The sequence below is a fragment of the Lissotriton vulgaris genome, chromosome 6, assembly GCF_964263255.1.
Source record: "Lissotriton vulgaris chromosome 6, aLisVul1.2, whole genome shotgun sequence".
Classification (NCBI taxonomy): domain Eukaryota; kingdom Metazoa; phylum Chordata; class Amphibia; order Caudata; family Salamandridae; genus Lissotriton; species Lissotriton vulgaris.
This window is the reverse complement of record NC_141694.1, coordinates 398,019,903-398,046,130: the sequence shown is the minus strand read 5'-3', so window position 1 is coordinate 398,046,130 and position 26,228 is coordinate 398,019,903. Positions and strand designations below refer to the sequence as shown.

The following is a 26,228-nucleotide window of genomic DNA, read 5'->3' as shown; positions in this document are numbered from 1 at the left end:
TCTTCTAACTACCCTTTGGCAACCACTGCTGGAATATATGTATTTATTCATTACATTACCTACTAGTGGTCACCCGTAGGTAGTTATAGTTTGCACCTAGTTTCAATAGGAAAAACTTTTTTTGCTTTGCTAATGAATTTGGCTCTGTTTAATAAAAAAATTATTTCAAATGTGTTTATTTAAATTTTCTCAGAGAGTGCAACAAAAGCATTATTTAGGTAACATTAATCTTAAATACATTCCACTCCGATATACAGTTTGCTCATTAAGATTACAGCTCTTCCACAAGGTCTGTGGCGAATAAACTTTGATATGTAACACAGCATCATCATAACATGTTGCTTTCATGCCCATGTTTCTGAATTACAATCTACCCTCCCAGGAGAGTAACATAGAAAGGAAACTTAGCTATACCTAAAAATAAAAAGTAAATGAACATAACTGGGATGTCATGGTGCAAATTAGTAAAAAAAAGTGAGCGCAAGGAGTGGGTCAACGGGCCTGCACTCAGGTGCTCAACGCACTATTCAGAGATCCCGTCTATGTGGAGTAATTAGATAAGGAACAAATGAAGGGCCCTAAGCCTTGGGTTGCAAGCCGTTAAAGGAAGCCCGTCCAATAAGTAGCTGACCGGCGGAGACCAAATGTAATCAAAACCTCTCCTAGTATCTTTAATTATATCATTCATGCGCTCCCAAGCCAAAACCCTCCACAGTCTTGCATGCCATTGGGTTAAGGATGGGGCCTCTTGTTTTTTCCAAGCCGCAGCAACTGCCTTTTTGGGAACCCCCAAACAAAGCCACATCGCTGATTTGTTACCCAATGTCTGTCGCTTCAAATTTGGATCTCGGACCCCCAACAGAATTTGTTCCATGGAGATGACAATAGGATAGCCTAAGATAAGCTTGATTTGCCACAACATTTCCTTCCAGAAAGGATTTATGGTGGGACAATCCCACCATATATGTCTGAAATCGCCTAACATTCCACACCCCCTCCAGCACCTATCCGACGAACTAGAAAAAATTGTGTGAAATTTCTGAGGGTACAAGTACCAATCATACATGATTTTATAGTGTGCTTCCCTGAGATACATTGAGCGGTTGCATTTCACTATGTCCCTACCTAAATGTCCCCAATGATTATCCTCCAAAGGGGTATCTTCTAGAGCGTCCCAAAAGCATTTGAAATGTGGCATTGATCTGGGACTCATCGATTGTATGAGAGCATACAGATAGGAGATTCATCCCTTGGAAGAGGACCCACACTGAGCAAACTTCTCGATAAGGAGTAACTTCCTGGTGGCGGCCAGCCACATCAAGGAAAGCTGCACCCAGTGTTTCAGCTGCAAGTAGTATTATTCTTTGCACCCAGTGTTTCAGCTGCAAGTAGTATTATTCTTTATTTTGACAGTCCATACAAATTGTTTCTTGCATTCCTGAAAAGTGAGGAGTTCTCCTCTGTCAAACAGGTGAGAGATCATGTGGCAACTGCCCTTCCTCCAGGCCTCGAAGTGACCTTCTTGTAGTGCGGGGGGAATGCAGCTTTAAAATGTATTGACGTGAGAGGGAGGGTAAGGTCGTAAGGTGCAGTCTGTTAGAGAGGATATCCCAAACCTTAAGTGTGGTGGATGTGGCATGACAATGTAGGCATTGAGTGGTCTGTCTTTCTTGGGTTTCCATGGAAGATCCCAGAGGGTGCGCCCTGTTATCTGTCTGTCTATATGAAGCCAATGCTTCTCCAAAGCCCGTAGTGACCATTCTGTAATTACCTGCATTGGCGCCGAAAGTCCGATAATGCTATGCCACCCTCTTTGCGCGTTCTAATTAGCAAATTATAGGGAAGTCGTGCCCTTTTTCCCCTCCCTAAATAAACCTCCCTCCACTGGAATGGGTAAATCTTGAAAAAGATAAAGTAAGCGTGAAAGAACATTCATCTTAATGGCATTAATCCTGCCCAACCAGGTGATGTAAGCCAATTTAGTCTTTAGTTGTCGCAGAAGGGGGGGGGGGAGTTGGCTTTATACAGATCCCATACTCAAGGGGTAAGCCGAACAACTAAGTAAGGGATCTCCTTAATAGTGCAGCAAAAATGTGACACCTCTTCAACCCTTCGCCAATCGTCTTTTGGTATAGTTAAATTCAGTAAGAAGTATTTGGTCAGGTTGATCTTGAATCCTGCCTCCCATTCAAATTACTCCAGCTCTGCATGGATGGCCAGGAGAAAGACAATAGGGTCTGATACTGGGAGAAGCATGTCATCGGCGAATAGCAATATCTCATGGTCGTCTGTGCCAAAACATATTCCTTGGATCTCTGCGTTTCCTCTGATCCTTTGGGCCGGGGGTTCCATGCTCAAGGCAAAAAGGAGGGGGGATAAGGGGCAGCCCTGTCTCGTCCCATAAGCCAAGCAAAAGGGGAAAGAAGCAACTCCATTAACAAGGACCCGAGAGCTGGGAGAGGGATAGTTAGAGCAAATCATCCCTTTAAAGTTTTCATTGAAGCCAAAGCGCTGGAGCACTTGAAATAAGGAAGTCCATTCCACATGATCAAATGTTTTCTCCGCATCTAGCAAGCGAAGCGCAGTTGAGATGTTTTTTCTTGCAAGCCTTTTCAATGATATGGATGATACCCGCAAGTTATCATGGGTTTGTCACCCATTAACCCCTTCCATGCTCATGACGGAACGGTTCCGTCATGAGCGTCGTTTGGCCTGTGCTTATGACGGAACCGTTCTGTCATGGTTCCATAGGTTCTTTAGAACCTTCAGCACCGCAGCAGAATTCACGCAGCGCTGAAGGGGTTAATAAATCCAGACTGACCCGGATCTATGAGACCAGGGAGAATTGATTCGAGTAGAGTGGTCAGGATTTTAGAGTACATTTTTGCATCTAGATTTAAAAGAGCAATTGGGAGGTAAGAGGAGCAAGCTGAGGGATTCTTACCAGGTTTAGGAAACACTACCACAATTTATTCGTCCATGGAAGGTGTGACTTGTTGTGTGGAAGTGATGATATTAAATAGTATGGTTAAGAAGGGAATGAGCTCTGCCGCAAAAGTACGATAGAAGTGGGCTGAGAAGCTATCCTGCCCTGGAGCTTTCTGGAGTTTAGGGGAGTTGATCGCCTTCTGTAATTCTTCAGCGGTTATTGGTTTCACCAATTATTCATTGGAGCTAGCCACAGCCTGAGGGAGGTCCAGGGGGTCCAAATACCTGATGGGCCAGGCACTCCAGGAAGCTCCGAAGTGTAAAGAGTCCTATAGAAATTCTCAAAGACCCTTGCCTTCCCCTCCTCTGACCTGTGAGAAACTCCCTTCTTACCAAATATTAGTTTGATAAACTCTCTTTCCTGCTTAGCCAGTAGTTGGTGCGCCAACAAGGATCCCACTTTATTCCCGCCCTCATAACCCCTGGATTGTAATCGTAAAATGTTTTTCTCTGCTCTGTTGAAGTAGATAGCCTGTACTTTCCCCTTTAGGGGTGGGACTTTCTGTAGTGCCGGAGCCGAGGGATTGGCCTTATGGGTCTGTTCTGCTGCTGTTAATTCTCCTTCTAATTGAAGGCGATCCTAACATTTTTGAGAACGTAAAGTAGTGGTCAGTTTTTTAAATATTCAAAACTAGTTTGCCAGTCACTTCAGCTGCTGTACAGAAGGTTTTAGAGTGATTCAGCAAGTGGGGATGAGAAAAAGAGGGCATTCCAAAATGTATTTCCCCCATGCAGTTTCCGATAGGGATTTTAGACATGACTACAGCCCAAACAGCTCACCAGAATGACACCACATTCGGCAGAAAGCTAGATCTTGGTCAAGAACGAGTGCTTTTTGGTGTAAATCTGTTAAGTAATTTGGTGGATCTATTCCCCAGCAGCATTGCAGTGATTGGCTGGCTAAGCAGCAGGACACAGTTCCAAGGAGGGAATAATGAGCAAAAGGGATATAAGGTGTTATGGTAGAGGTACCCTGACCCCATTGGACTGATGGACGGTTCTTTGAGAGCCCCCTCATGGTCAAGACATTGTCGAAATTTGTTTTATTTTTTAGCATGTGAGGATCTGCATTTGTTCACACCCACTCACAGGCCCCCAAAACCACTTGCACACCCACTCAAGCACTCACAGTCAGTCACACACCCACTCATAGATCCACAAAAATCACTAACACGCACATAGCCATTTACACACCCAAATAGCCATTCCCATCCCCATTTACACACGCACACGGCCACTCACACACCCACTCATACATCTGTCTAACCGCACACCTACTCCCACACTGTGATAAATATATAGAAATTGCTATAACATATATTTGTATTAAATGTGTTGTTGTTTTAGTATTGAATGTATTAAATGTGTGCACTATAAGCAGCAGACCACTTTTTTGTCTGAGGATTTGCAACAGCCAAAGATCATAAAAAGTAATTTAAAAAAAAGAAAGTCTTGGTGCATTACATTATAGAAAGACTACATGTGCTACCTTAACTTACTTTAAAAAAAATTAGTTTTAAAATGCATAAATGTATTTATAAACTCGTGAAAATGTATATTAGTCAATTGAATTCATGAGTCAAATGGTAGTACAATTTATATTTAAAGCAACAGGTGAAATTCACTAAAAAACCAAAGGTTACAGGGACGTTATAGTTAGGAAATCAAATTAAAAAACCTTACAAATTCAGTGAAAAAAACAAAGGTTATAGGAAAGTTATCACATTTTACACACACAAAGCCATATAAACTCAGCAGTCAGTTACCCTAAGTAACTATAACCCATGATTTAAGGTAACTATAACTACTGCCCATATTACATCACTTGCGATCTCTTCTATGACATCATTGATATAATCACTGCAACATTTGCAGTGAAATTATCGATGTGAAAACTGTGCATGATGGGGGCATGGTTTATACTTACTTTGGGGCACACGCTATTGTTATTTGAGATAACTATAACTGCTGAATTTCTATGGTTTTGTGTGTGTGAAATCTGACTCTAACTATAATGTACCTGTGATATATATATGTATAACATCACTGATGGCATCATACAATGAGTGCTAGCTTGTTTTATAGTATATAATAGTGGCAGATAAGTACCATTATATTGTACATCTATGGTCCACCTAATTTACCATAGGTATGTAGTTTTATAAATGTTTGCATTGATGAGAAACTCTATGTGCAGCTAACAGTTGACTTGTATTCATTATGTTCCAAACAGGTTTTTTAGTTTTGCAGAAAAGGTTTTCAACAGGATTAAGATTCTTCACAGTAGATACTAACTTTTGTGCGTAGCCTTGAGTTACTAATCAGAATCAAGACAGCATGGCAATTTCTACATTACATAGAAGAACACAAGTCAACTGTCACCTGCACACAGAATTACTCTGTAATGCAAATATTTATTACATGTTCAATACCTCTACACACCTATGGTGCATTAAGAGGTCATGCATTCTGTAAACACTGATTAACTGGATTCACTGAAAAAAACATAGGTTTCAGACATGTTATAGTTAGGAATTAGCATTTTAAAAAAACATTGAAATTCACTGAAAAAAACCATAGGTTTTAGGGGTGTTACAGTTAGCTGGACATTTCACTTGTACAAAACCATTGAAATTCCTCTGTTATAGTTAGTTGTACTAAGTATAACTTGTGCACCTGCAATCCACTGCTGATGATGTCACATATTACACCATTCATGACATGGTCAGAGACATCACTGATGATATCTCAAATGACATCGTCCACGTGTCAAACTGATCCATCTCATCATACACTAGTATAACCTTTCAACACTCATTATAAAATATGTAGTATCATATTTGAAACTTTTGACACACCAATACAAGTTTCTAAAAACCCACTCAGTGATTCCTACATCTACACACACACCGAAATGCTTACCTATAGATTCACTCATACATGCTAACACAGATCAATAGAACACTATTAAATGTACTTATACGCCTACATCAACAATACACACCAGCACACATCCTATTCACTCATGCACTCATCCTACTCACTTATGCAAACAATTGATCATACTTACATTTACTAAGCTACACACTTATACAAACACCACTTTATTTATTCATATAGATAGTAATTCATACTTAGTGTTTTATAAAATCACTATTACAAGTATACAGTTTTCGATACAGTTACTCATACAATCACTGAGTCTTATGTATACTTATTTATATACAACAACTGTCACATACACTGCCTTTTATATTTCTAGTTTTTTGGACATGTATCATTGAGAAATATATTTACTCATCACCACACCCATAAAGAGATTCACTCACCCAAACAACTGTTTCCACATACAGTCTTAACATCATATACCTACGAAATCAACTATTTGCACATCTTTGGACAGTCACACACCTCCCACCCAACCACACACACATTCACTATCCCCTAAAAATACTCACTTAAATAATTAATAACTAATAGACTTTCACATAGCTAGTAACCAACGTATGTAGTAGTTTATACAACAAGAGATAGAGTGATACAGGTATTCATATAGTTTAATCACTATCCCATATATTTAGTGAGACACTTACAATTAGTCATTTTGACAGTCAATCACAGTGCTACTAAATCCTCCATCCAGATACTTATACATCCACTTAGTCTTATTTTCTTTTATTGTTTTCATCAGTACAGCAGACATGCTTCTTTAATACATCATACATTTCATCAGACTTCCAAATACATCCTTGGATAAAGATACATAGATAAGATCATACCTAGTTAGCCAAAGGGGACCAGAGCTTCTGCCCATACATTTTTTTCTGCTACGTACACAGCAGACTCCAGATAAAATATAGACAATAGTCTAGCTTGCCAATTATTAAAGACTGGCGGATCTACATCTAACCATTGCGTGGTTACACACAAGTGAAAAATAGACATACAAATAAATAAATATCCTTCCTCTGCTATTGTCCTATTGCACAGAGGTTTTACCTGGAGCCCCAAAATTATCATATCCGGGGACAACTGAACCTGTATCCCCAAACTAACATTCAGAAAATATTCCACATCTGTTATAAATTGACTTAGTTTGGGACATTAAAAAAACATATGTGCAGCATCTGCTGCCAATATCGGTTGCATTTATCTCCTTTCAGGGATTTCCATTTTGCCATTTTTGCAGGAGTGTAATATTAATCAAATAATGACATATAATGCTGGCATTTTAGAGGACCATTAAACAATACTTTCCGTGAAAGTTCAATAACTCTAACCATATCTATTCCTTCAAGTGCAAGTTTTCTTTGCCACTTGTCCTCCCAAGTATCCAAATCATCATCTAATTTAGTAACTAAAAATTGATAAATTGGTCCGATTTTAACTGTTATTCTAATTGCTTCCAAAATGCTAAATTTCTCAGTCGAAATTTGATTTTGAGCCTTCCTTAAATCCCAAAAAACTTCGTAACTGAAGATATTTGAAAAAATCTGTCTTGGGGAGGTTACTTTTCTGTTGGAGAAAAAGAAAGGAAGCAAACTGATTCCCTTGAAGTAGATCTCCTCCTATTGTTTGTATCCCAACTGTCTTCCACCTGATCATCACCTGGTCCCTAAACACCCCCGGCAGTAGCGAACAGCTATTTAGAGGTTTGTAATAATTAATATTAATACGCAAGCCTAGTCCCACCTTTACTTTCCTCCATATTTCAAAAGCAGCAGCAAAGATTTTAAATGTTGTCTTTTTGTAATAACTGGGCTCGATTTCTCAAACAAGACATTGCCTGGCCTCTATCCCTGATACCATTTCATATATTGATGGACTAACCGCTTCATCCAATATGGGTCGTGAAATATTAAAACCCCCATATGTTTTAATAGTGCAGCCCAGTAATACAAACGAAAATTAGGTATCCCCCAGCCCCCCTCTCCCTAGGTAGTATACACCATTTCATCGCTCTTCTAGACCTACGATAGCTCCAGAGAAACCTGGAACACATTCTTTCAGTTTTTACAAAAAAAGAAATAGGAAAGAGAAAGGGAAATGTATGAAATAAATACAGGAATTTCGGAAAGATTGACCTTTTTAAGACATTACTCCACCCATACAGCGACAGATGAAGGTTATTCAATCTCTCCAAAGTTTTATTGGACAAACCTAATAAAGGTTTGTGTTTAGCCACACTATTGCCTCCGTCTTTGCGCAGATTTTAATACCCAAATATAGAGCTTCCGAAATGAAGCTCATATCCTTTGGGCATCCAGTTTCTGAAAGGATTACCTGGATTTTAGCCATATTTAATGTATAGACCGAGTACCCTCCAAATTCCTATGCAGCTTGTACTATATTTGGTATAGAAGTTTTAATATTCGGTGTTACAATGGCAATGTCGTCCGCGTAAGCAAACACTTTGTACTCCACTCGATGAATCTGGACTGGGATAATTCCTGCCTCTCTTTCTAGTTTCATTAGAAAGGGTTCAATATATTACGCAAATAACAGGGGGGAACAAGGACAACCTTGCCTCGTCCCCCGTGTTATCATGACATTTTTTGATAAATTCCCAGCAATGTGGATTGTCGCTCTAGGATTAGTATATAATGCCTGTATCGCTTTAATGAGTTCCCCCGAAAAACCCTTCCAGGCTAAGGTCGCCCATAAAAAGTCCCAAGAAACCCTGTCAAGCGCCTTTTCCACGTCTAACAGGGCTACCGTAACAGGGGAATTCGTAGCTCAAGAAGAGAGATCATTCTTCTCACGTGATCTGTAGTGTCGCGTTTTAAAATAAAACCATGTTGCCTCTTTGAAACTAAATTACTTATAACAGTGCTCAGCCTATTAGCCAACACTTTTGAATAGACCTTAATATCTGCATTTAATAGAGAAATTGACCTAGAGGAACCCATCTATTTTGCCTCCTTTCATTTCTTTAAAAAAATGACTATAGTAGCTTCGGACCATGAAGCTGGAGGGCTACCCAAAAAAGCTTTCTGACATACTTGCCCTAATTCTTTTTTCAGCATCCTCCTAAAGGTACGGTAAAATTCCAATGGAATACTGTCTGGCCCCATAACTTTGCCAGGTGGCAGACTTAGTAAGGCTTTTTCGATTTCATCCCACGTTATAGGTGCGGACAGCACTTCTCTTTCTATTCCCGTAAGTCTAGTAGTATCCATGTTATTCAAATATTCAGGGGCAGCCCTCCCTATCATCTCTTCTACTGGAGCCCTATATAAATCATGATAAAATTGATGAAATGCATCCAAGACCCCATCTTTGGATTCCTGTAGGATCCCATTTGCATCGAAGATCTTCTCTATGTCATTTGACACAGTTTTCTGCTGCAATCTTTTGGCTAAAACTCTCCCTGTATTTTCACTAAATTCATAAGCTAATTCCTTATGCTGCCTGTATTTAAGGGCGATTTGATCCGTAATATTAGAATAGGCAAAAGCTCTTTTAATAGTTAAATCTCTCTGTACTATATCAATATCATGCCCTGACCTGATTGCATTAGCAAGGTTTTGTTCTGCAGACAAGACTAGATCAGAATCTCTCTTATACTTGGCGCTCCTTCGCTTAAATCAGACATTAGAATGGCTAATAGTTTCTCCTCTGACTATCAACTTAAAGGTGTCCCAAACTATCCACTTCTGTGCTGTGTTATTATTGAATTTGAAAAATTCCTGTAATATTTTAGCCGTATGTTGACAATAGTCTTCGTCCAATAATAAATTCCTTTCAAAAGACCATGATCGTGTCTTCGCCATTCGATCAAAACCGAGGATTACTTCTAATATTAGGGGGTTATGATCAGATACAATCTTAGGGAGAATTTGTACATTCATTTAACCTACCAATTGCTGTGACACTAAAAAGTAATCTAAGCGGACAAGTTTTCTATGAGGAGCTGAATAGAAAGTATATCCTTGGTCAGCTGCGTTAAGCAAATTCCAAACATCCTTGAGCCCATGTTTGTTTGCTAAATCGCGCAGTGCTCTAAAAATCTGTTATTTCCTTCCTGTATAGCCCTTATTCTCCCTAATATTGAAACTCGCCTCCAAATGTATATTGAGATCCCCACACATAATCACTGGCTGAGGCCATTGAGCCAATTCTGGATCTAAGTAATTCAAAAGCTCAGCATCGTCCAGATTGGGGCCATAAAGTGTACAGAGCGTGAATCTTCTCCAATTGTATTCACATTTCGCTATAGCCCACTGCCCCCTTTTGTCCGCTACACTCTTTTTACATGTCGCTAGCCCCCGTCTAATTAATATAGCCACGCCTCTCTTAATCCCCGTTTGTTTGGAACATGTCACTAAATCTAGCCCTAAATTCTGTAGCAATCCACGTTTTGCCCAAGGAATGTGCGTTTCTTGTAGACATAATATATCAACTCTAGATAATTGGACGATTTTAGCCAAAACATCTCTCTTCTTCCTGTCATTAAGCGCACAGATATTGCGTGTGCATATCCTTAGTTTCCTATCTATTTTGCCCATCAAAAAAAACAAGCTGTAAAGAGGCAAATACTGCATTCAGAATATGAACATATCTCACGGCCACTTTTATATGACCATTCTTAACCACTTAGTCTTCAATGCAGATTGCTATATTTATAATACTTATTTAAATATCGAACCAAACCACATTCATGGGATGATGTCATCAGTGATGTCATTTAAAATGTCATCAGTGATGTCACTGACCAAGTCATAAATGATGTAATATGTGACATCATCAGCAGTGGATTGCGGGCGTGTGAGTTATACTTAGTACAACTAACTATAGCGGAGAAATTCAATGGTTTTGTACGAGTGAAATGTCCAGATAACTATAACACCCCTAAAACCTATGTTTTTTGCAGTGAATCTATATATATATATAAATAAACACACAAACCTTTGATGCTTTTTTCAGCAGCATTGTGCGCAAATTTGGTAATGACATGTTCTCAACTGAGAAAAAAACAAGCATTTGCTATGCAATCACTCTCGCCTTAGAGAGCTTACATGTTTTTAGCCATGCAGCACATTAGCCTGGGTGCTGAAACATCTACTGTTCTTTAACATGGAGGAAAGTAAGCACCACATTGCATGACACACCAGGTGTGGGAACACATGGTGAGAAATATTGCCTTTCAGCGGGAAATGGTTAAGTCCAATGCTCTGTTTTTAAAATAAAATGAGGGCCTTCCCTGGTCATTTTACTGAAATTACAATATTTGAAAACAATATTATTGTCTCGGTTGCTGGTGGAAGACAATTTTTTATGGACTGGAATCTGAGAATGCTAAAGTGATTCTGGTATTTTACTGGCCTCTGCTGGTTGTTTCCTATCAAGAAAGTAAAATAGAGGCAGTTGCCAGAAATTTTTTAAAAAGAAATTCCCTCAGCAGAAAGCATTTGATTGGCCTTTGCTGGTCGTTTTCTATCAAGGCAGCTAAATAGAGGCAGTTGAACGCGAAAAAAAGTCCCTAAGCGGAAGCAGACAAGTCCTAGGACTGAACCCCAGATCCCACAAAGTACATACACTTATAAGTATATAATAAGTATGTACTAAAGTATATACGGGAGGTCTTGAATGCTCGACCTAAAAATGATATACAATCTTATTTAGGTATTACTTCCGATTCCCTTTTGGTGTGATACCTTTTTTTCGCTTAGTATTTTTTAGCCTTTTACTATTTGAACTACTTTTTAAAAAGATTCAAATGGCATAACTATTTAAGTGTTGCCCCAAACCCTGGGTTTATATTTAAAGTTCAATCGCATGCATTTTATAATTCTCTCGTTTGTCATATGCATCGTAATCGTTTGTGATGCGTTTAGGATCCAGCAGGATTTTATTTGCATTTCTGCAAAGTTATTTCATAGTTAGCACTTTCTGCAATCTTTCCCAAGTAATTGGATGTCTTTTGGGCTGCCTGGCAAATACGTTTAGAGCAGAGACTGCTCATGGAACTAAAGCCCTCCTTTGATTCAGGGATCGTGCATGGCGCATCAGTGTCAACTTGCTTATTCTGATCCGCCAATGAATAAGAAGCAGTCTCCTGGGGGCAACCCTCCCAACTCCCGAAGGCAATTTATTGCGACCTTGAGGTTACAGTTGCTCAAATAATTTCCTATCCTGAAGAAATATTCCAAATTTAACATCTTCCAAAGAATATGTTCACTGGTTCTGTCACAAAGATTTGTTGAAAGCGGAGATAGCACCCAAATGTAACTGAAATCTTTAAAAGATGTGGCAGTTTAGGAAACTGAGGACTGAGGCATTTTTTGCAGAGTCTGTTTCCCAAATCTCCTAAGCTTTTTCACAACATGTGATGAAGACTGCAAAACGAAATGCTGATAATACTGTAATTTAAAATTTATGAACATGCATTTCACTGAAAAAAAAACCAGCCAAATACAGTTTTCTATGATACGGCAGAACCAGCTTCTGCATGAAGTTATCTTTCTTATCTTAAGGCCGAATACTACCACTTTCAGCAAAAGTCTTTCTGTGTTAAACACTTGTCCTGAATTAGTGATTACTATATTTCACAATTAGCATAATATGAATGTAGAGACGTTTAAATCTAATAAATTAAAAATATTTATAAAACGAAACTCAATTTAACAAATTCAAGACAAACACGCTGCAAAAAGTTACTGCAAAGAAAGGTAAAGGTGTTGCGATTAACCATATCTTGATGCAAGGTCAGACCTAGTATTTGTACTCAATATTTCTTTAGAACTGAAATGCTGTATAGCATTAGCACCTATTGGGGACAATACATTAAATTACGAGGTGATAGCTCTATGGGATCATATTGATTTCTAGTGAGGGCAATCTGAACATCACTTTTGGCAGCAAACGTGTGAGAATCCTCAGTTATAAAATAGAAAATTTGAGCCTTTCACTGTTGTTTATTTTTTTAGATTTGTAACAGAGGTTCATCCCGTTGTTCCAAGGAGATTTTTCAAAAGGTATGCAGCAGTGCTATCAGGAGATAATTTAAACTATTAGTTCATAATTTCCAGTCCACACTTTACTCATGAACCTGTTTATTGTAATTGTATACAAATATTTACAATGTATATGGTGTAGCGCTAATTCATAAAGACATTTAGGAGTACATGAATTAGCACTACAGGGGTTGTATTATAGTAAATGTGCATTTTCATTGTTTGCGATGGGCACACCTTTAAAAAGGTGCACAGGCGCAAACAGTGAAAATGAGCCCTATTACCATCAATGTGCTGCCCCTAGGGTAGCTGCGAGCTCATGCTGCCCTGGGGGCAGCGCATTCCTAAGAAAAATGGAGCGGCTGCTTTGCAGTTACTATGCGCCAGATGTATGAAGTTCAAATGGGTTCGCAAACGCCGAAATTTCGGCGTTTGCGAATTCATTTGAGCAAAATGGTATGTATGTAGCAAATTTCAGTGCAAAATAAGGAATTTGCAAATTTGCGATTCCTTATTTTGCGATTGCATTTAAGGAATCGCAAAATTTGCAATTCCTTAAATGCAATGTATGATGAAAAAAAATTGCTAATTGTCCCTAAGGAAACTTCAAGTTGGTGGTAGTTTGGTAATTTCTTGAAAAATGCCCATTTTTGCATTTTTCAAAGTGCACATGTGCACTCATGCTTATTTCAGGGGTGCAACAGGGTGTCCTTTGGACACCCTTGCACCCTTGAAAATATTCTCAATTTGGGATTAGCAAATTGCAATCCCAAATTGAGAATCATTTTACATTCATTCCCATGGGCCTCCTGAATGGGAAACTATTCCTTAATTGCGATTAGCAATTTGCTAATCGCAATTAAGGAATTTTAAGAAATCGCTAAAAAATAGCGAATTTCTACATACATACCATTTTGCAATTCTCAAATAGCGATTCCTTAAAAATCGCTATTTGAGAATCGCAAAAGTGTATCTTGATACATATGGCCCTATGTATTTTCACAGTGCAGCCGACAACCCCCCTGCACTTTTGAAGGGGATTAAAAATCCCCCTGCAGGCGAGTGCAGTCAGTGACTGCACCGATCTGCAAAGGGATGTCTGAGGAGTCAATGGGATCCCTTTGTCCGCTCCAGAGAGCTGCCATAAGGGGGCACACTGTCAGTGTGCCTCCTGCGAGTTTATTTGCCTCTGAGCTCACATCTCGGGTGAACAGGCAAAGGCATTCCCTCATTTGCATGGGGTCCCCTGCAGATGGGACCAGTGCTTTATGTGCGCCAGCACTATCAGTATTACAGAAGGGGCCACACAAGTGTCTGCCGCTTCTTCTGTGATACCAAAGTGCCCCCGGGGCACTTTATTTAATACAGCCCCAAGTGTACTATTTAACATCATCATGGATGCCTTTGTGAACTAGCCCCCAAATCTCCCCACAAGGATGCTGCCTCACGCCAACTACACTGTCCAGCATCAAGCTGAATTACTCCATGTGCACAGTCCTAGATTAGGAGATTCTGTCTGTGTCACATTCCTTCCACCCCAATGCTACCTTTCAGTGACTGCTCCTTTTCACGCAAAGCATCTGTCTCCTTGCATTGGGGTTTGCTGCGAGTGTACCACAGCCTCCTCCAAGAAAGGTTCTCTGTTCCTTAACGTTTCACTATTTCTTCCCTGTATGTCTATCAAAACTGTTATCTTATGATTTTCTCATTAGGTTGTGGAAGTTGCTCCAGAAGCAAAAATAAGAGCACATCTTCTATAAGTTCACAGTAGCTTCCTCATCCCTGTGAGAACAAAGTCTGAAATTTTTAGTAAAACATATACTTCCAGGGGCAGCAGCTGCAAGTCAGTTGAGTCCCCACTGTTCGACTACAGCTTCCCACAGTGTTCTAATGAACAATTAGAGCACTAGGTTTCTGTATTTATGACAAAAGTATGACACACCTACAGCCATCTTGATGGAATCAAAGACCAAATAATTTCCTTTAGAAATTAGCAAAATGAGAGGGTTCTTTTCATAATATAAATTATGGTTAGCACTCAGGAAAGCTAATATGAACACATTTTTTGCGTGTTCTCAAATATCTTCCTCATGCATTCCAATAAGACATTCTGACATTCACCGTAAATTAGGCACTACCAACACAGGAAGCAGCCCATTAGTTAACTCTCTAGCAATGAACTGCAGTGTCCTATAGTGTTCTATTAAAAAACTAGAGCGCTAACACAATTTATGGCAAAAGGGTGCCACACCCAATCCATTTAAAAAATCAAAGCTGTGAAATGTAAAGCATTTCCTACAGAGAATGTTGCCATAAATAATGAAATTAGGAATTCATTTTTTGCCATAGAAAGTGCTCTAATAATAGCAAAACAACATAAGGAGAAAAGAACTAGCAAGCACTTTGCACTCACAGTGCACGAAGAAGAGGAATTCCATCACTCTCATGTAAAGTCCCAACAACCGACATGTTGGGTAACTCCTGTTTGTGATGCTATCTTGCTTCATTTTGGTAGCACAACAAACGTACAATACATTTTAGCTCTTGGTTTTCTCATAACTCAATTTGTTTACAAAACTGGTGCCATTTTAAAAACAAAGCAATAAAAAGTGAAGAAAGACCTGTGTGCCTGCTTGCTTAAACATGGACAATGCATGAATTTGACTATTTAAGTGCCTTTAACCATGCTTTTTGAAATCAAAAGACATTTCAAACCAAATATTTTACTAAATATTTCTAAAGTATACAATCCTTGAAAAAAATATCTATTGTTGTGAACTCATCAGTATAAACCAAACATAAATAAAAAAAATCAGGAAAAAAATTAATTACTAATCTTATGTAATCTTGAATTTGAACTGAATCTTGAACATCTTTGTTTTTTAGATATGTTCAGTCTGCATGGGTTAGTTTTGTTTACACATTTCAGCCCAGGTCTAGATCTGACACACTCCTAAACACAAGTTGGTTTCTTCCCTGTGCTCCATAAACACAACTGGGCTTCTACTCCTCAACAGATTGTCTCCCTCTGCTAGGTAGTGTTAGACTTTGCATCCTTGGTGTGGTTTCCCCTAACTTTTTTGCCTCTACTTCCTGCATTTTTGAATGCCTATTGGATTTGTTTTTATCCGGCTTAGATGCTTTGAGCATAGAGAGTAAGTGCTCTCTGTATAAATTGTGTTTATGATTGGTTGTGCATGATTGCCGTATTTGATTTACAGGTAGTTCCCTAGTAAAGTGCACTGTGTGTGCCCAGGGCCTGTAAATCAAATGCTACTAGGTGTCTTGTAGCACTGGTTGTTCCACCCACCTGAGTAGCCCTGTAAAACATGTTCTCAGTCCTGCCACTTCAGTGTCTGTGCACGCAGTCTTAGACTGCCATGTCGACCTTGCAAGTGCACCCACTTGCCAGGACCTAACCTTCTCTTTTCCTACATGTATGGCACCCTAAGTTGGGCCCAAGATATAACCATTGGTGGGTGCAGTGTATTCAAAAGGTAGGACATGTACTGGTGTCCTTTACATGTCCTGATAGTGAAATACTGTGTATTTCGTTTTTCACTGTTGAAAGGCTGTCTATCCCAAAGGATGCCACTGGAGCTGCATCGTAACATCTTAGAAGTATAACTTTCCATTGGGAGAAGATGCAGAAATGGTGATTAGGTTCTCTGAACTCAGAATTTAATAACACATCTTTTGGTAAATGTGGTTTTTAAATTGCATGTTTGAAAATGCTACTTTTCAGACAATAGGCATTTTCTTGTTCACCCATCCTGTGTGCCTCTGCTTGTTTGTGTATGTGCTGTCTGGTTTTGGAGTGACAGGAGCTGGGAATGCGCATTCACTCTTACAGTCACAAGGGGGGTTGAGATGTGTCCTGCCTTTCCTGGGTGACTCATATCCAGGCTGAATATACCTTTCTGCATTTAGAATGGTGGGAGGAGTTTTCACTAGCACCTGAATAGGCTGTGTATGCTCTGCACAATGCTGTCTCCGCCTCTTGTGGTGAAGCTGGACCAGGGGGGACAGAAATGGTTTTACTGGGCTCAGAGACCTTTGAGACAAAATCTGTAGAATCAAATGGGGGTTGAGTGTGCACAAGCTTCTTTATTGTTATGAATTCTAGTAAGTTGGCGCGTGCCGCGGAGGTCTCACTCTCCATGGAGTGTTAAAGTTGTTACAACTATTCATGCGTCCTCTAACCTTAGAGAACAACTCTCTGAGCGCTGCAGGCTAAATCGCATGGGCGATTTTTCAAATGTTTAAAATTATGTATCCAACTCTTCAGTCGAAGAGGTAGACGTTTGCTGTTGCATATAAACTTTATTCAATCCATAAAGTTATGCTCATTTTAAATCAGCTATGATCATACTTCTCAGAATCTTATTCACTGATTCCAATTCATTTCGGGCTCTTGGGAAGCCCTTCATCAGGTAAAATCTAACCAAGAACAAACAATAAACTTATGGGGGACAACGTCCTGAATGATAAATCCCAATTCTCTGTTATTGGCAAAGTACATGCACATTCTCTGTCGGTGTTCTAGTGTCTGAGGTGAGTGATGCCAAGCATGCATAACATTAGACGCATGTCACTAAAAATGGAAATGATAACCCTAACGTTACACCATCAACAAAATAAAAAAAGTGCATGTGAAGATAAAGAAAATGTGTGGTCAGATAGAGCTCAATCTGCAACAGTGAAAGTGGCATCAAGATTTGTCAGTTGTTCTCTGAACAATAAAGTGAACAATGTTCAAAACGGTCTCAGATTTACACATGTGTCAGAGATATAGATTGAACTGCCAGTGAAACGCCACAGATGAGAACAGTGATTTTAAAAGTGTGCAGTGATTTTTAAACACGTAAGTCATTCGCGGGTGAACGTAAAACATGCATGCGGTTATGAAAACTACGACAAAACTGTGACATTGATTTTCGTCTAATCAAAAGCCGGTGTCTTACCTTCTAATAGTGTGAGGTATTAGTAAAGCGTGTTTCTCGAGCTCAGCATCAGAAGTGGCCGCGTTACCGCCATCTTTCTTAGTGGAGGGTGAAAAACAGTGAAAACAGACTTGCGGTCAGAGGTCGAACACTCGGCTGCTCTCGAGTGTACGGGAAGTTTCAAAATTCAGCGCCATGTTGTGAGTAGTGTATCCTCAAGTGGGATCTGAGTAAACAAAAGTGAGTGCTGACAATACGTGCGCAAGATGTGCAATACACGTAGTGCTCAGAACAAAAAATAAAAGAAGAGAAAGAAAGAAGAAAAGGACAGAACAACAATAGGCAAGATAATGCTGGTAACTGGTTCAGGGTTCAAAAAGTGATAAACAATCACAGATAACATGCAAATTCCAAGCGATTATTGAGTCCCTTGGGTTTCATGGAATCCAATCGGTAAATCCGATAATTCTCCCTCTGTAAGAGAATATTGTTATTGTCTTTTCCTTCTGTGTTTTCCACGACCTCCAAAATGGTAAACTTCAGTTGTGCGATATTATGATGATTTATTTTCATTAAAATGAGTAGCTACTGTTGACTTAGCATTCTTCGTACGAATATTGCTCTTATGTTCGTGAATACGAGTCTTTATTTTCCTGCTGGTTTTACCAACATAAATGAAGACACACAGGCATTTTAGAAGGTAAATTACAATAGCTTTGTCGCAAGTAGCTGCGATATGTAACCTAATTGGAGTACCTCTCATGGGGTGCATAGTCCCTTGGTGTGAAACCGGGTGTGATTTTTCAGTTGGTCTGATGAGTTCCTAGATATTACTGCTTCTAGTGTAAGCAAATCTAGGTTTGTTGCAAAAACTGCCATTAAAATCAGGTTCACATGCCAATAATGCAGTGGAAACAACTTCTTACCTGGCCTATCTAATTTCTACAGTGGTATTTACTTAAACTGGACATTTCCCCATGACAAAACGTCTTGATACAAACATTGCTTTCTTTCTTTTTTATTTAGTTTATATATCAAAAATATTTTTGTTGTATTTATGTGTATTTCTATATTATCAAACTTTTTTTCACAACAACATTTGTAAATACAAAAAAGTCATGATATCATTTCAGTTTACAAAAGACCATTTTTAGTTTCTCTTGACTAGAAACAAATTGATATCCCCAACATAACACCATCATTCTTTCATTCTCACCTTTCATTCTACTCATACATACCAACACAAAAGGAATCACAATACAAGCAGATCTGTATGGAGTCCTGCTCATCAATCCTATTTGTCAAAGTTGTCAAAGAACACAGTTTTGGCATTCACAAATCCATCAATATTTGCCAATAATGGCCAGTGTGTTTTAATAGATCGCTTGTATTGATGACTCATGGTAGAGTATCTCGATATCACCACCATTCTGGGTTGTTCAGTTCTTGCTGCGGGTTGCAGTAATTCACTGCATGTTTTGTTGGTAACTTTCATGACCGCTTGCTGAAGGATTTCTTTAGGATATCCACGTTCTTGAAAATGGCATACCATGTCATCAGTCTACGTCTGTAATTCAGAATGCTCAGATACAATTATTTTAACTCGTAGGAGTTGCGAGTAAGGTAAGTGATTCTTCAGCGGAAGCTGATGAAAACTTCGATAATGCAATACATTTTTTCGATCACTCGACTTCTTGAATAAGGTGGTCTCAATTCTGTTGTCTCGTCTGATCAGTAATACATCTAGGTATGCAATGGAGATGTTACTTATGCTGTAAGCAAACTGTATGCAATCATTAATAGTGTTCAAATGTTCCAAAGCAGATGTTAAGGATGAATTCGTGCCTCGCCACAATACAAAAATGTCATCGATATAGCGCAAAAATAACAAGGAGTGTTTCTTCCAAGTGTCCAAGCTCAGAATGTGTCTGTTTTAAAAAACGTTCATGAAGGTATTCGCGTAGACTGGGGCTCCATAATTGCCCATCGAAGTGCCTGTTAGTTACAAATAGTGCTCGTCATCCCATCTGAAGTAACTTTGATAAAGTGTGAATGCTAAAAGCTCCCTGAGAAATACCTGAAAATCATGGCTCAGTTGTGAACATAAAAGCATTACTTCAACTACTTCAATCCCTAGATTGTGTGGGATGGAGGCATAAAGGGATTTAATGTCGATGGTACACATCCATACTTCTTCATCTTGAGGTAAACTGATTTGTTCAATTTTATTCAAGAAATCCTTGGTATCCTTGACATGTGTTCGATTTAACCACAAATTGTTGTAGGTGTGCATCCAAAAATTTGCCCACTGGCTCATGTATGCTCCTTTTAGTTGACACGATTGGACGGAAAGGTGGATACTTGAGGTTCTTGTGGATTTTGGGAAACATGTACAGGGTTGGAGTTCTTGGATTGAGTTGTGTCAGAATTTTTTTTGTTTTATCATTGATGACTCCATCATCGGTGGCCTTGAATAAGATTTTGAGTAATTGCTCCTGGAATCAATCAGTGGGATTGTGTTCAAGTGGAATATATGTCTCACGGTCACGGTCACTTACATGCAAGTTAACTTGCGCTTTGTAGAAACAAGTATCCATTATCAGTAATGTGCCACCTTTATCTGCCTTTTGACAGATGATGTTGGGATTGTTCGAGAGTTTCTTTAATGTGTTATATTCCTTTTTGGAAAGATTTTGTAGTTTAGACCGTTTTTTGAATTTTAGTATGTCATTTTTTACCAAACTCTCAAAAGAATCTAACGTTTTGTGGGTCACTGGTGCTAGATCAGTGCTCTTACTCCTGACATTTTTTACCTGACTGTATTCTTCTTTATCTGGAGTCTGCACAATGTTCTCAAAGAAATACTGTAGCCTTAGATTGCGCATAAGCTTGAATAAACTGACATCTAATTCTAGTTTTAGAATGATGTGTGGCTACATAGGAAGTGCCTTTCTGTAGAGTCCAAATTTCAATCTGATCCAATTTATAAGAAGAGATGTTGATTACCAGTTGTTTGTTGTTTTAGGTTTCTTCCCCTTGTTCTGCCTGCCCGTTGTTGTTGGGGCTTTCAAACTGGATTCTGCTTGATCTATGTATTTTGCCCCTCCTGGTTCTTCGCTGTCCTTTTGGCCTTCCTCCAAAAAAGGCACACCCGTAGTTAGTTGTGTTACTGCTGAAGTAGAGGGTTGTTCAGCTATTCTCTTGTGTGTCAAAACTCTAGATTCACCTTCAGAGGAAGAAGGGGCCCGGTTCAAGCGGACTTTGCTGAGGACCCGAGAAATCAAGGGAAAAGGGGGGAAAGGCATACAGGAGACCCTGAGGCCAAGGGAAAGACAGAGCATCCACCCTCCAAACCCCCGTACATGGATGGAGACGCAGAAGCAAGGAAGGAGAACATTGCCCAACTCCGCGAACAGGTCCACCTGGGGAAGGCCAAATCGGGTCACCAGATGCTGATAGACCGAAGGCGTCAGGAGGAGGGCACTCAAGGGAGTGAACACCCAACTGAGACGGTCTGCCACCACATTCTCCGACCCCGGGAGATAGACTGCTCTGAGAGACAAAACCGCCCCCTCTGCCCAGGACAACAGTTCCCGGGACAGCAACCACAGGGAGCGCACCCGGCAAACCCCCTGGTGGTTGATCACCACCTGGTTGTCTGACCGAACCAAGACATGATGACCCCAGAGAGAGGGAGCACATTCCTGAAAGCCAGCAGGACCGCCTTCTTCTCACGGTAGTTGGAGGAGCAGTGGGACAGAAGAGGACCACGTTGACCCTGAACTGACCAGGACCCCAAGGTCGCCCCCCAGACAAGGTGACTGGCATTGGTCATGACCACCCGGAATGGGGAGACCAGAAAAGGAAGACCCTCTGAGAGGTGGGACGCCTCCAGCCATCAACCACCAGCCCAGGTCGGACCGGATCTGGGGGGACACCCAAACCGAAACTTCGTAGTCCTTGGAGTAGGGGTCCCAGAGAGAAAGGAGGTGATTGACCACGTGGTACAGGTGAAGGCGAGCCCAGTGGAGAACATTGATGGTGGCAGACATTAACACCTGAACCCACAACCACAGACTCACAGGAGCAGAATCCCACCACAGAAGCGCCCCCAGATCCCACCATAAGAGGTTGTGGCATTCCAGGGGCAAGAACACCTTCCACAGGAACATGTCCAAGTGGCCCCCAATGAAGACCAAGTCATGGGTGGGGTCTAAGTGGGACTTCGGCACGTTCATGAGGAAACCGTGGGCAGAAAGGACCTTGCAGACCCTCTGGACGTGCAGCATCCCCTTTGAAAAAGAAGAAGCAGAAATTAACCAGTCATCCAGGTATGGAAAAACCCTGATCCCCTCCCAGTGAAGAATGCCCACCAAGGATGCCAGAATCTTGGTGAACACCCTTGGGCAGTCGATAAACCAAAAGGAAGTACCTGGAACTGATAGTGGCAGGCCCCTACGCAGAACAGGAGAAAAGGCTGAGAAGACAGGTGGACCAGCACATGGAGGTAGGCATCAAACAGTTCCAGAGAGGCCACCACCTCCCCCTGGACCAGCAGTGGCAGAATCTCCTGCAGAGAAAGCATCTTGTACTTAGTGTGATGAATTAAAGAATTCACCAGCTTTAAGTCATAGACAGGCTGAAATTCTCCAGAAACCTTCCTTACCAGGAACAGGATGGAATAGACGCTGAAACAGGCCGGATGGCCCCCTTAACGAGTAGGCCCTGGATGCCAGCGAGCAAGGCCACTCGTTTGACCGGAGAGGAAGGCAGTGGGGTGGCATGGAAGGCGTTCAGAAGAGGGGAAAGGATCGAGATGGAGAGAAACTCTCTCACGATCTGAAGACCCCAAAGCTCTGACACAGAGGATTCCCACGCCGGAAGGAAGTGGCGGAGCCAGACGCCCACCGGGAACCCACCTGGCGGGGCCAGAAGACAGTCAGGATTTGGGCGCAGAGGTGATAGCAGCAGGCTGAGACCGGGATTTGGAGAAGAAGGGGGTGACCCGGCTGCGACCTTTACCTCGAAAGGGCGCCCCATTCCTGGGCGTGGACGAGGTGGAAAAAGCCCTCTTTGGACCCGGAAAGTGGGCCCTGGAAGACCTGAGGGAGCCAGACCCGAAGAGCTTCAGCCCGGAAAAGGGGATCTTCATCAACAAAGCCTTCTGGGCAACCTCCGCCTTCCAGTTGCGCAAATAGATCTGCCCCCAGGCCTGAATAGCAGTGCCACCAGCTGAGGCCGAAGCCCCCAAGGTGTCGAAGGAGATGTCCGACAGGAGCCGAGTCTGCTGCTCCATCAGCGCCAGGGTAGGAACTACATCCGCCCCTTGGTCCAACAGCTCCGCCAAGGACTGGAAATCCTTCAACAAGGACTGCACCATGTAAGATAGGTAGGCAGAGGCACGAATGGAAAAACTGGCTGCCGAGTAAGCCAGCTTTGCCGAGTCCTCCACCCACCTGTCAACAGGGTCCGAGGGAGAGGCGTCCTCGGAAATAATGGAACCCCGCGAGGAAAGCCCCACCATCATAGAGTCCACCTTCACAGAAGGAGGGAAATCCTTGGCAAAGTCCTGGATGGTGTAGCGCTTCGCCAGGTTCCTCTGGGAGGTCTGCTTGTCAATCTCCATCCATTCCCCTCCAACACCTTCTTAATGGAGGAATGAAGAGGCAGAGACTCCGGTTCTTTACGCTGGTATTGTAGAGCTCCGCGGTCGCCGGAGATGGAAAAGCCAAGTTCTGTTTGATGTGCAGGAGCACATCCCGCAACTCTTGACCCTGGATATAGAGCCCCCAGAGATCCTCCTCCTCCCCCTCAGCATCAGAAACTGGAGCGGGGTCCAAGCGAGGACGCTTAGGAGAAGAGGGACCCTGCCCACCAACGCACTGCACGAAGGCAGCCGCCACCGCAGCCTGAATCAAGTCCTGAATGGACTGAAGGGAGACAGATTAAGCAGGAATCTGGGAGGCCGAGCCCTCCCCACAGGGGCATCCCCATGCTCCATGAGCAGGACAGCAAAAGCACAGGAATAATTCCACAAAACACTGCAGCAGCCTACTGGAAACCACAACAAGAGAAGAAAACAGTGGCCCTTAAAAGCAGGCAGGAAAGGGCGGGCCAACCTTATGAAACCAACTGGCAACATCTGCGCGGGAACAAGCTCCATCCTACCGTGCCCCTGTGAGGACAAACCCCCACAGGAGCCGCCCACCTCCGAACAGAGAGCACCCCACATTGCAAAGACTGCCAGAGCCATGCAGCACCGTCGCAGAGTTCGAAGCCCCGGCGGGAGGCGAGAGCATCAGCGGGGAACTCAGTGGAGGTAGGAAACACCCAGCCGCCGCCTGCCGCAGCATTTTAAGGACAGGCGGCGCAAGCGGGGAACATTGCAACCGAGCACAACTGCTGTCACCCGCCCTAGTACAAAGGGAAGGCGGGCGGCGAGCCCATCTCACAACCAGTAAGAATGTGCGGGCTACAAACTTTCCCCAGCCAGCACGCATGCAGCTGATGGCTGTAACCCCACTAAAAGGGAAAAGAGGCTGAGCCATCGCCCGCCGAACCGCTACGAGGGACAGGCAGGTGGAGAGAACAAGGTGCAGGGAAAGAACACGCAAATCCGCTGCCCACCGCAGCGCCGTGAAAGGCAGGCGGGCGGAGACAATTGGGCACAGGGTGAAGGGACATAAAAAGAAGAAACAGACACACTGAAAACACAGGAGGCATGGCAGCGCCGGCCTCCATCCCAAACAGTAAATGGCCACCCCTCCCCGAAACCCTCACCCCGCTAGAGCAGAGCCTAACCGGCTCAATACAGAACACAGCGGGGGAAAAGGGGGGGGTCCAAGGTTCTAGGGTCCGCTAGAGCAGGACCTCCAAACTAGACCCATGTACCTGCTATTGCAGGTACCACTTACCTGACGCATCTGGAGAGACGTGCGAAGAACGAAAATAACAGGCTTTGGGGTTGGGCCGGCCCGCCTCTTATAGTGGTCATGGAGAGTATGGGTCGGCCATATTGTGAAAAGGGATGGGAGGCATGAGAGGCTAACATTTGCTTTGGAGGGTTCTGGTGTAGAGCTGAAGATCACTTTGTTAGTCATGTGGCGAGGAAGACTAATGAGGAGGAAATGCAGATCATTTGTTAGAAGCCATCAACCCTAGTCTACGCATTGGAAACAAGGAATATTTTATTTTTGGCATGTTAAGTCTACTAGTTAAACTAGTAAGAATCCTTGGTGTTGAATACAGCAACAGTTACAGGCACTCCCATTTCAAACACCTATTCAGCAAGACTGCATTTAAATTTAGGTTAGCGGTTTAAACATGAATTAAGCGATTCCACTCATGCACTCCTTTTTCAACTTTGGAGTATTTACAACAAATCAGGAGCTTTTGGATTATAGATCTTCAAGACAGTGTTGAGATGTGAATTGTGTCAACTCATTTTGAGTGCAGCAAGGAAAAACTCTCATTAGCTGTAGAACAATGAAGAATATTTAGTGACGAACATAACTTGAGAAGGAGCAGCTCGGTGTAACACTGTCACACCACACTCAGGTTATGTCTATTTTCAAACGCGAATTAAAATATATTTAAAGATTATGATGCCTTACTCCGTGCTGGTGGGGTATCAAGCCTTGGCATGTGAACTATTGTCAGTGATAAAAACAGAGCGAGGGAATAGGTGGGTAGGAAAGAGCTTTTGGTTCTTTGACTCAGGTACGAATATTTTTATTATGTTATTAGTTTTAGGTTATGTCTTTAGTGAAAATATTTCGCCCTGAGATTGCAGTGTACATGTTTGGAAATTGTCATGATATAATCTTAAACCATAAAATAATAATCGAGCTCTCTTTGACCGATTAAAGTATTACAATAGAGGGTATTTAGCTGACCGAGGATCAAGTAATACTCGATCTTTACTAATGACTTTAACAGAGTTAAAACCGATTGTTTTCATTAATGTGTATCTTTTTCAACTTACAGTGAGTCAAGCTGGGGTGGCTATTGCATCCGATATGTGTCCGGATCCTGGGGTGCCAGAGAATGGAAGAAGAACCGGCTCTGACTTCAGGTACACATCATTTCCTTGGGGATGTGGTATTGTGTTGATCCTCTAGCTGGAGTTTATCAAACTTCTTACACATAAGAACTGATCACCCATACCTGTACTACTCACCCTAGACCACAGTAAAATGAATGCACAACGCATTGTATATTTGTTTGTAATGTGTGAAGTGAAACGATTTGAAATTCATTTCAGACAAATTATGCCTTTGTGTATTTTGATTACAATTTTGAGACTTATAAGGGTTTAAATCACTATTAAAACGAATCACAT

At 41.6% G+C, this 26,228-nt stretch overlaps 1 protein-coding gene across 1 annotated transcript in view; it reads left to right on the top strand.

Moving 5' to 3' along the window:
- CSMD1 (CUB and Sushi multiple domains 1) overlaps positions 1 to 26,228 on the top strand; it is a 3,932,590-nt gene that overhangs the window by 1,591,012 nt on the left and 2,315,350 nt on the right. Inside the window, exon 8 of the mRNA XM_086925641.1 lies at positions 25,874 to 25,961. Within this exon, the coding sequence (XP_086781767.1) occupies positions 25,874 to 25,961 (88 nt within the window). The remainder of the gene's footprint in view (positions 1 to 25,873; positions 25,962 to 26,228) is intronic.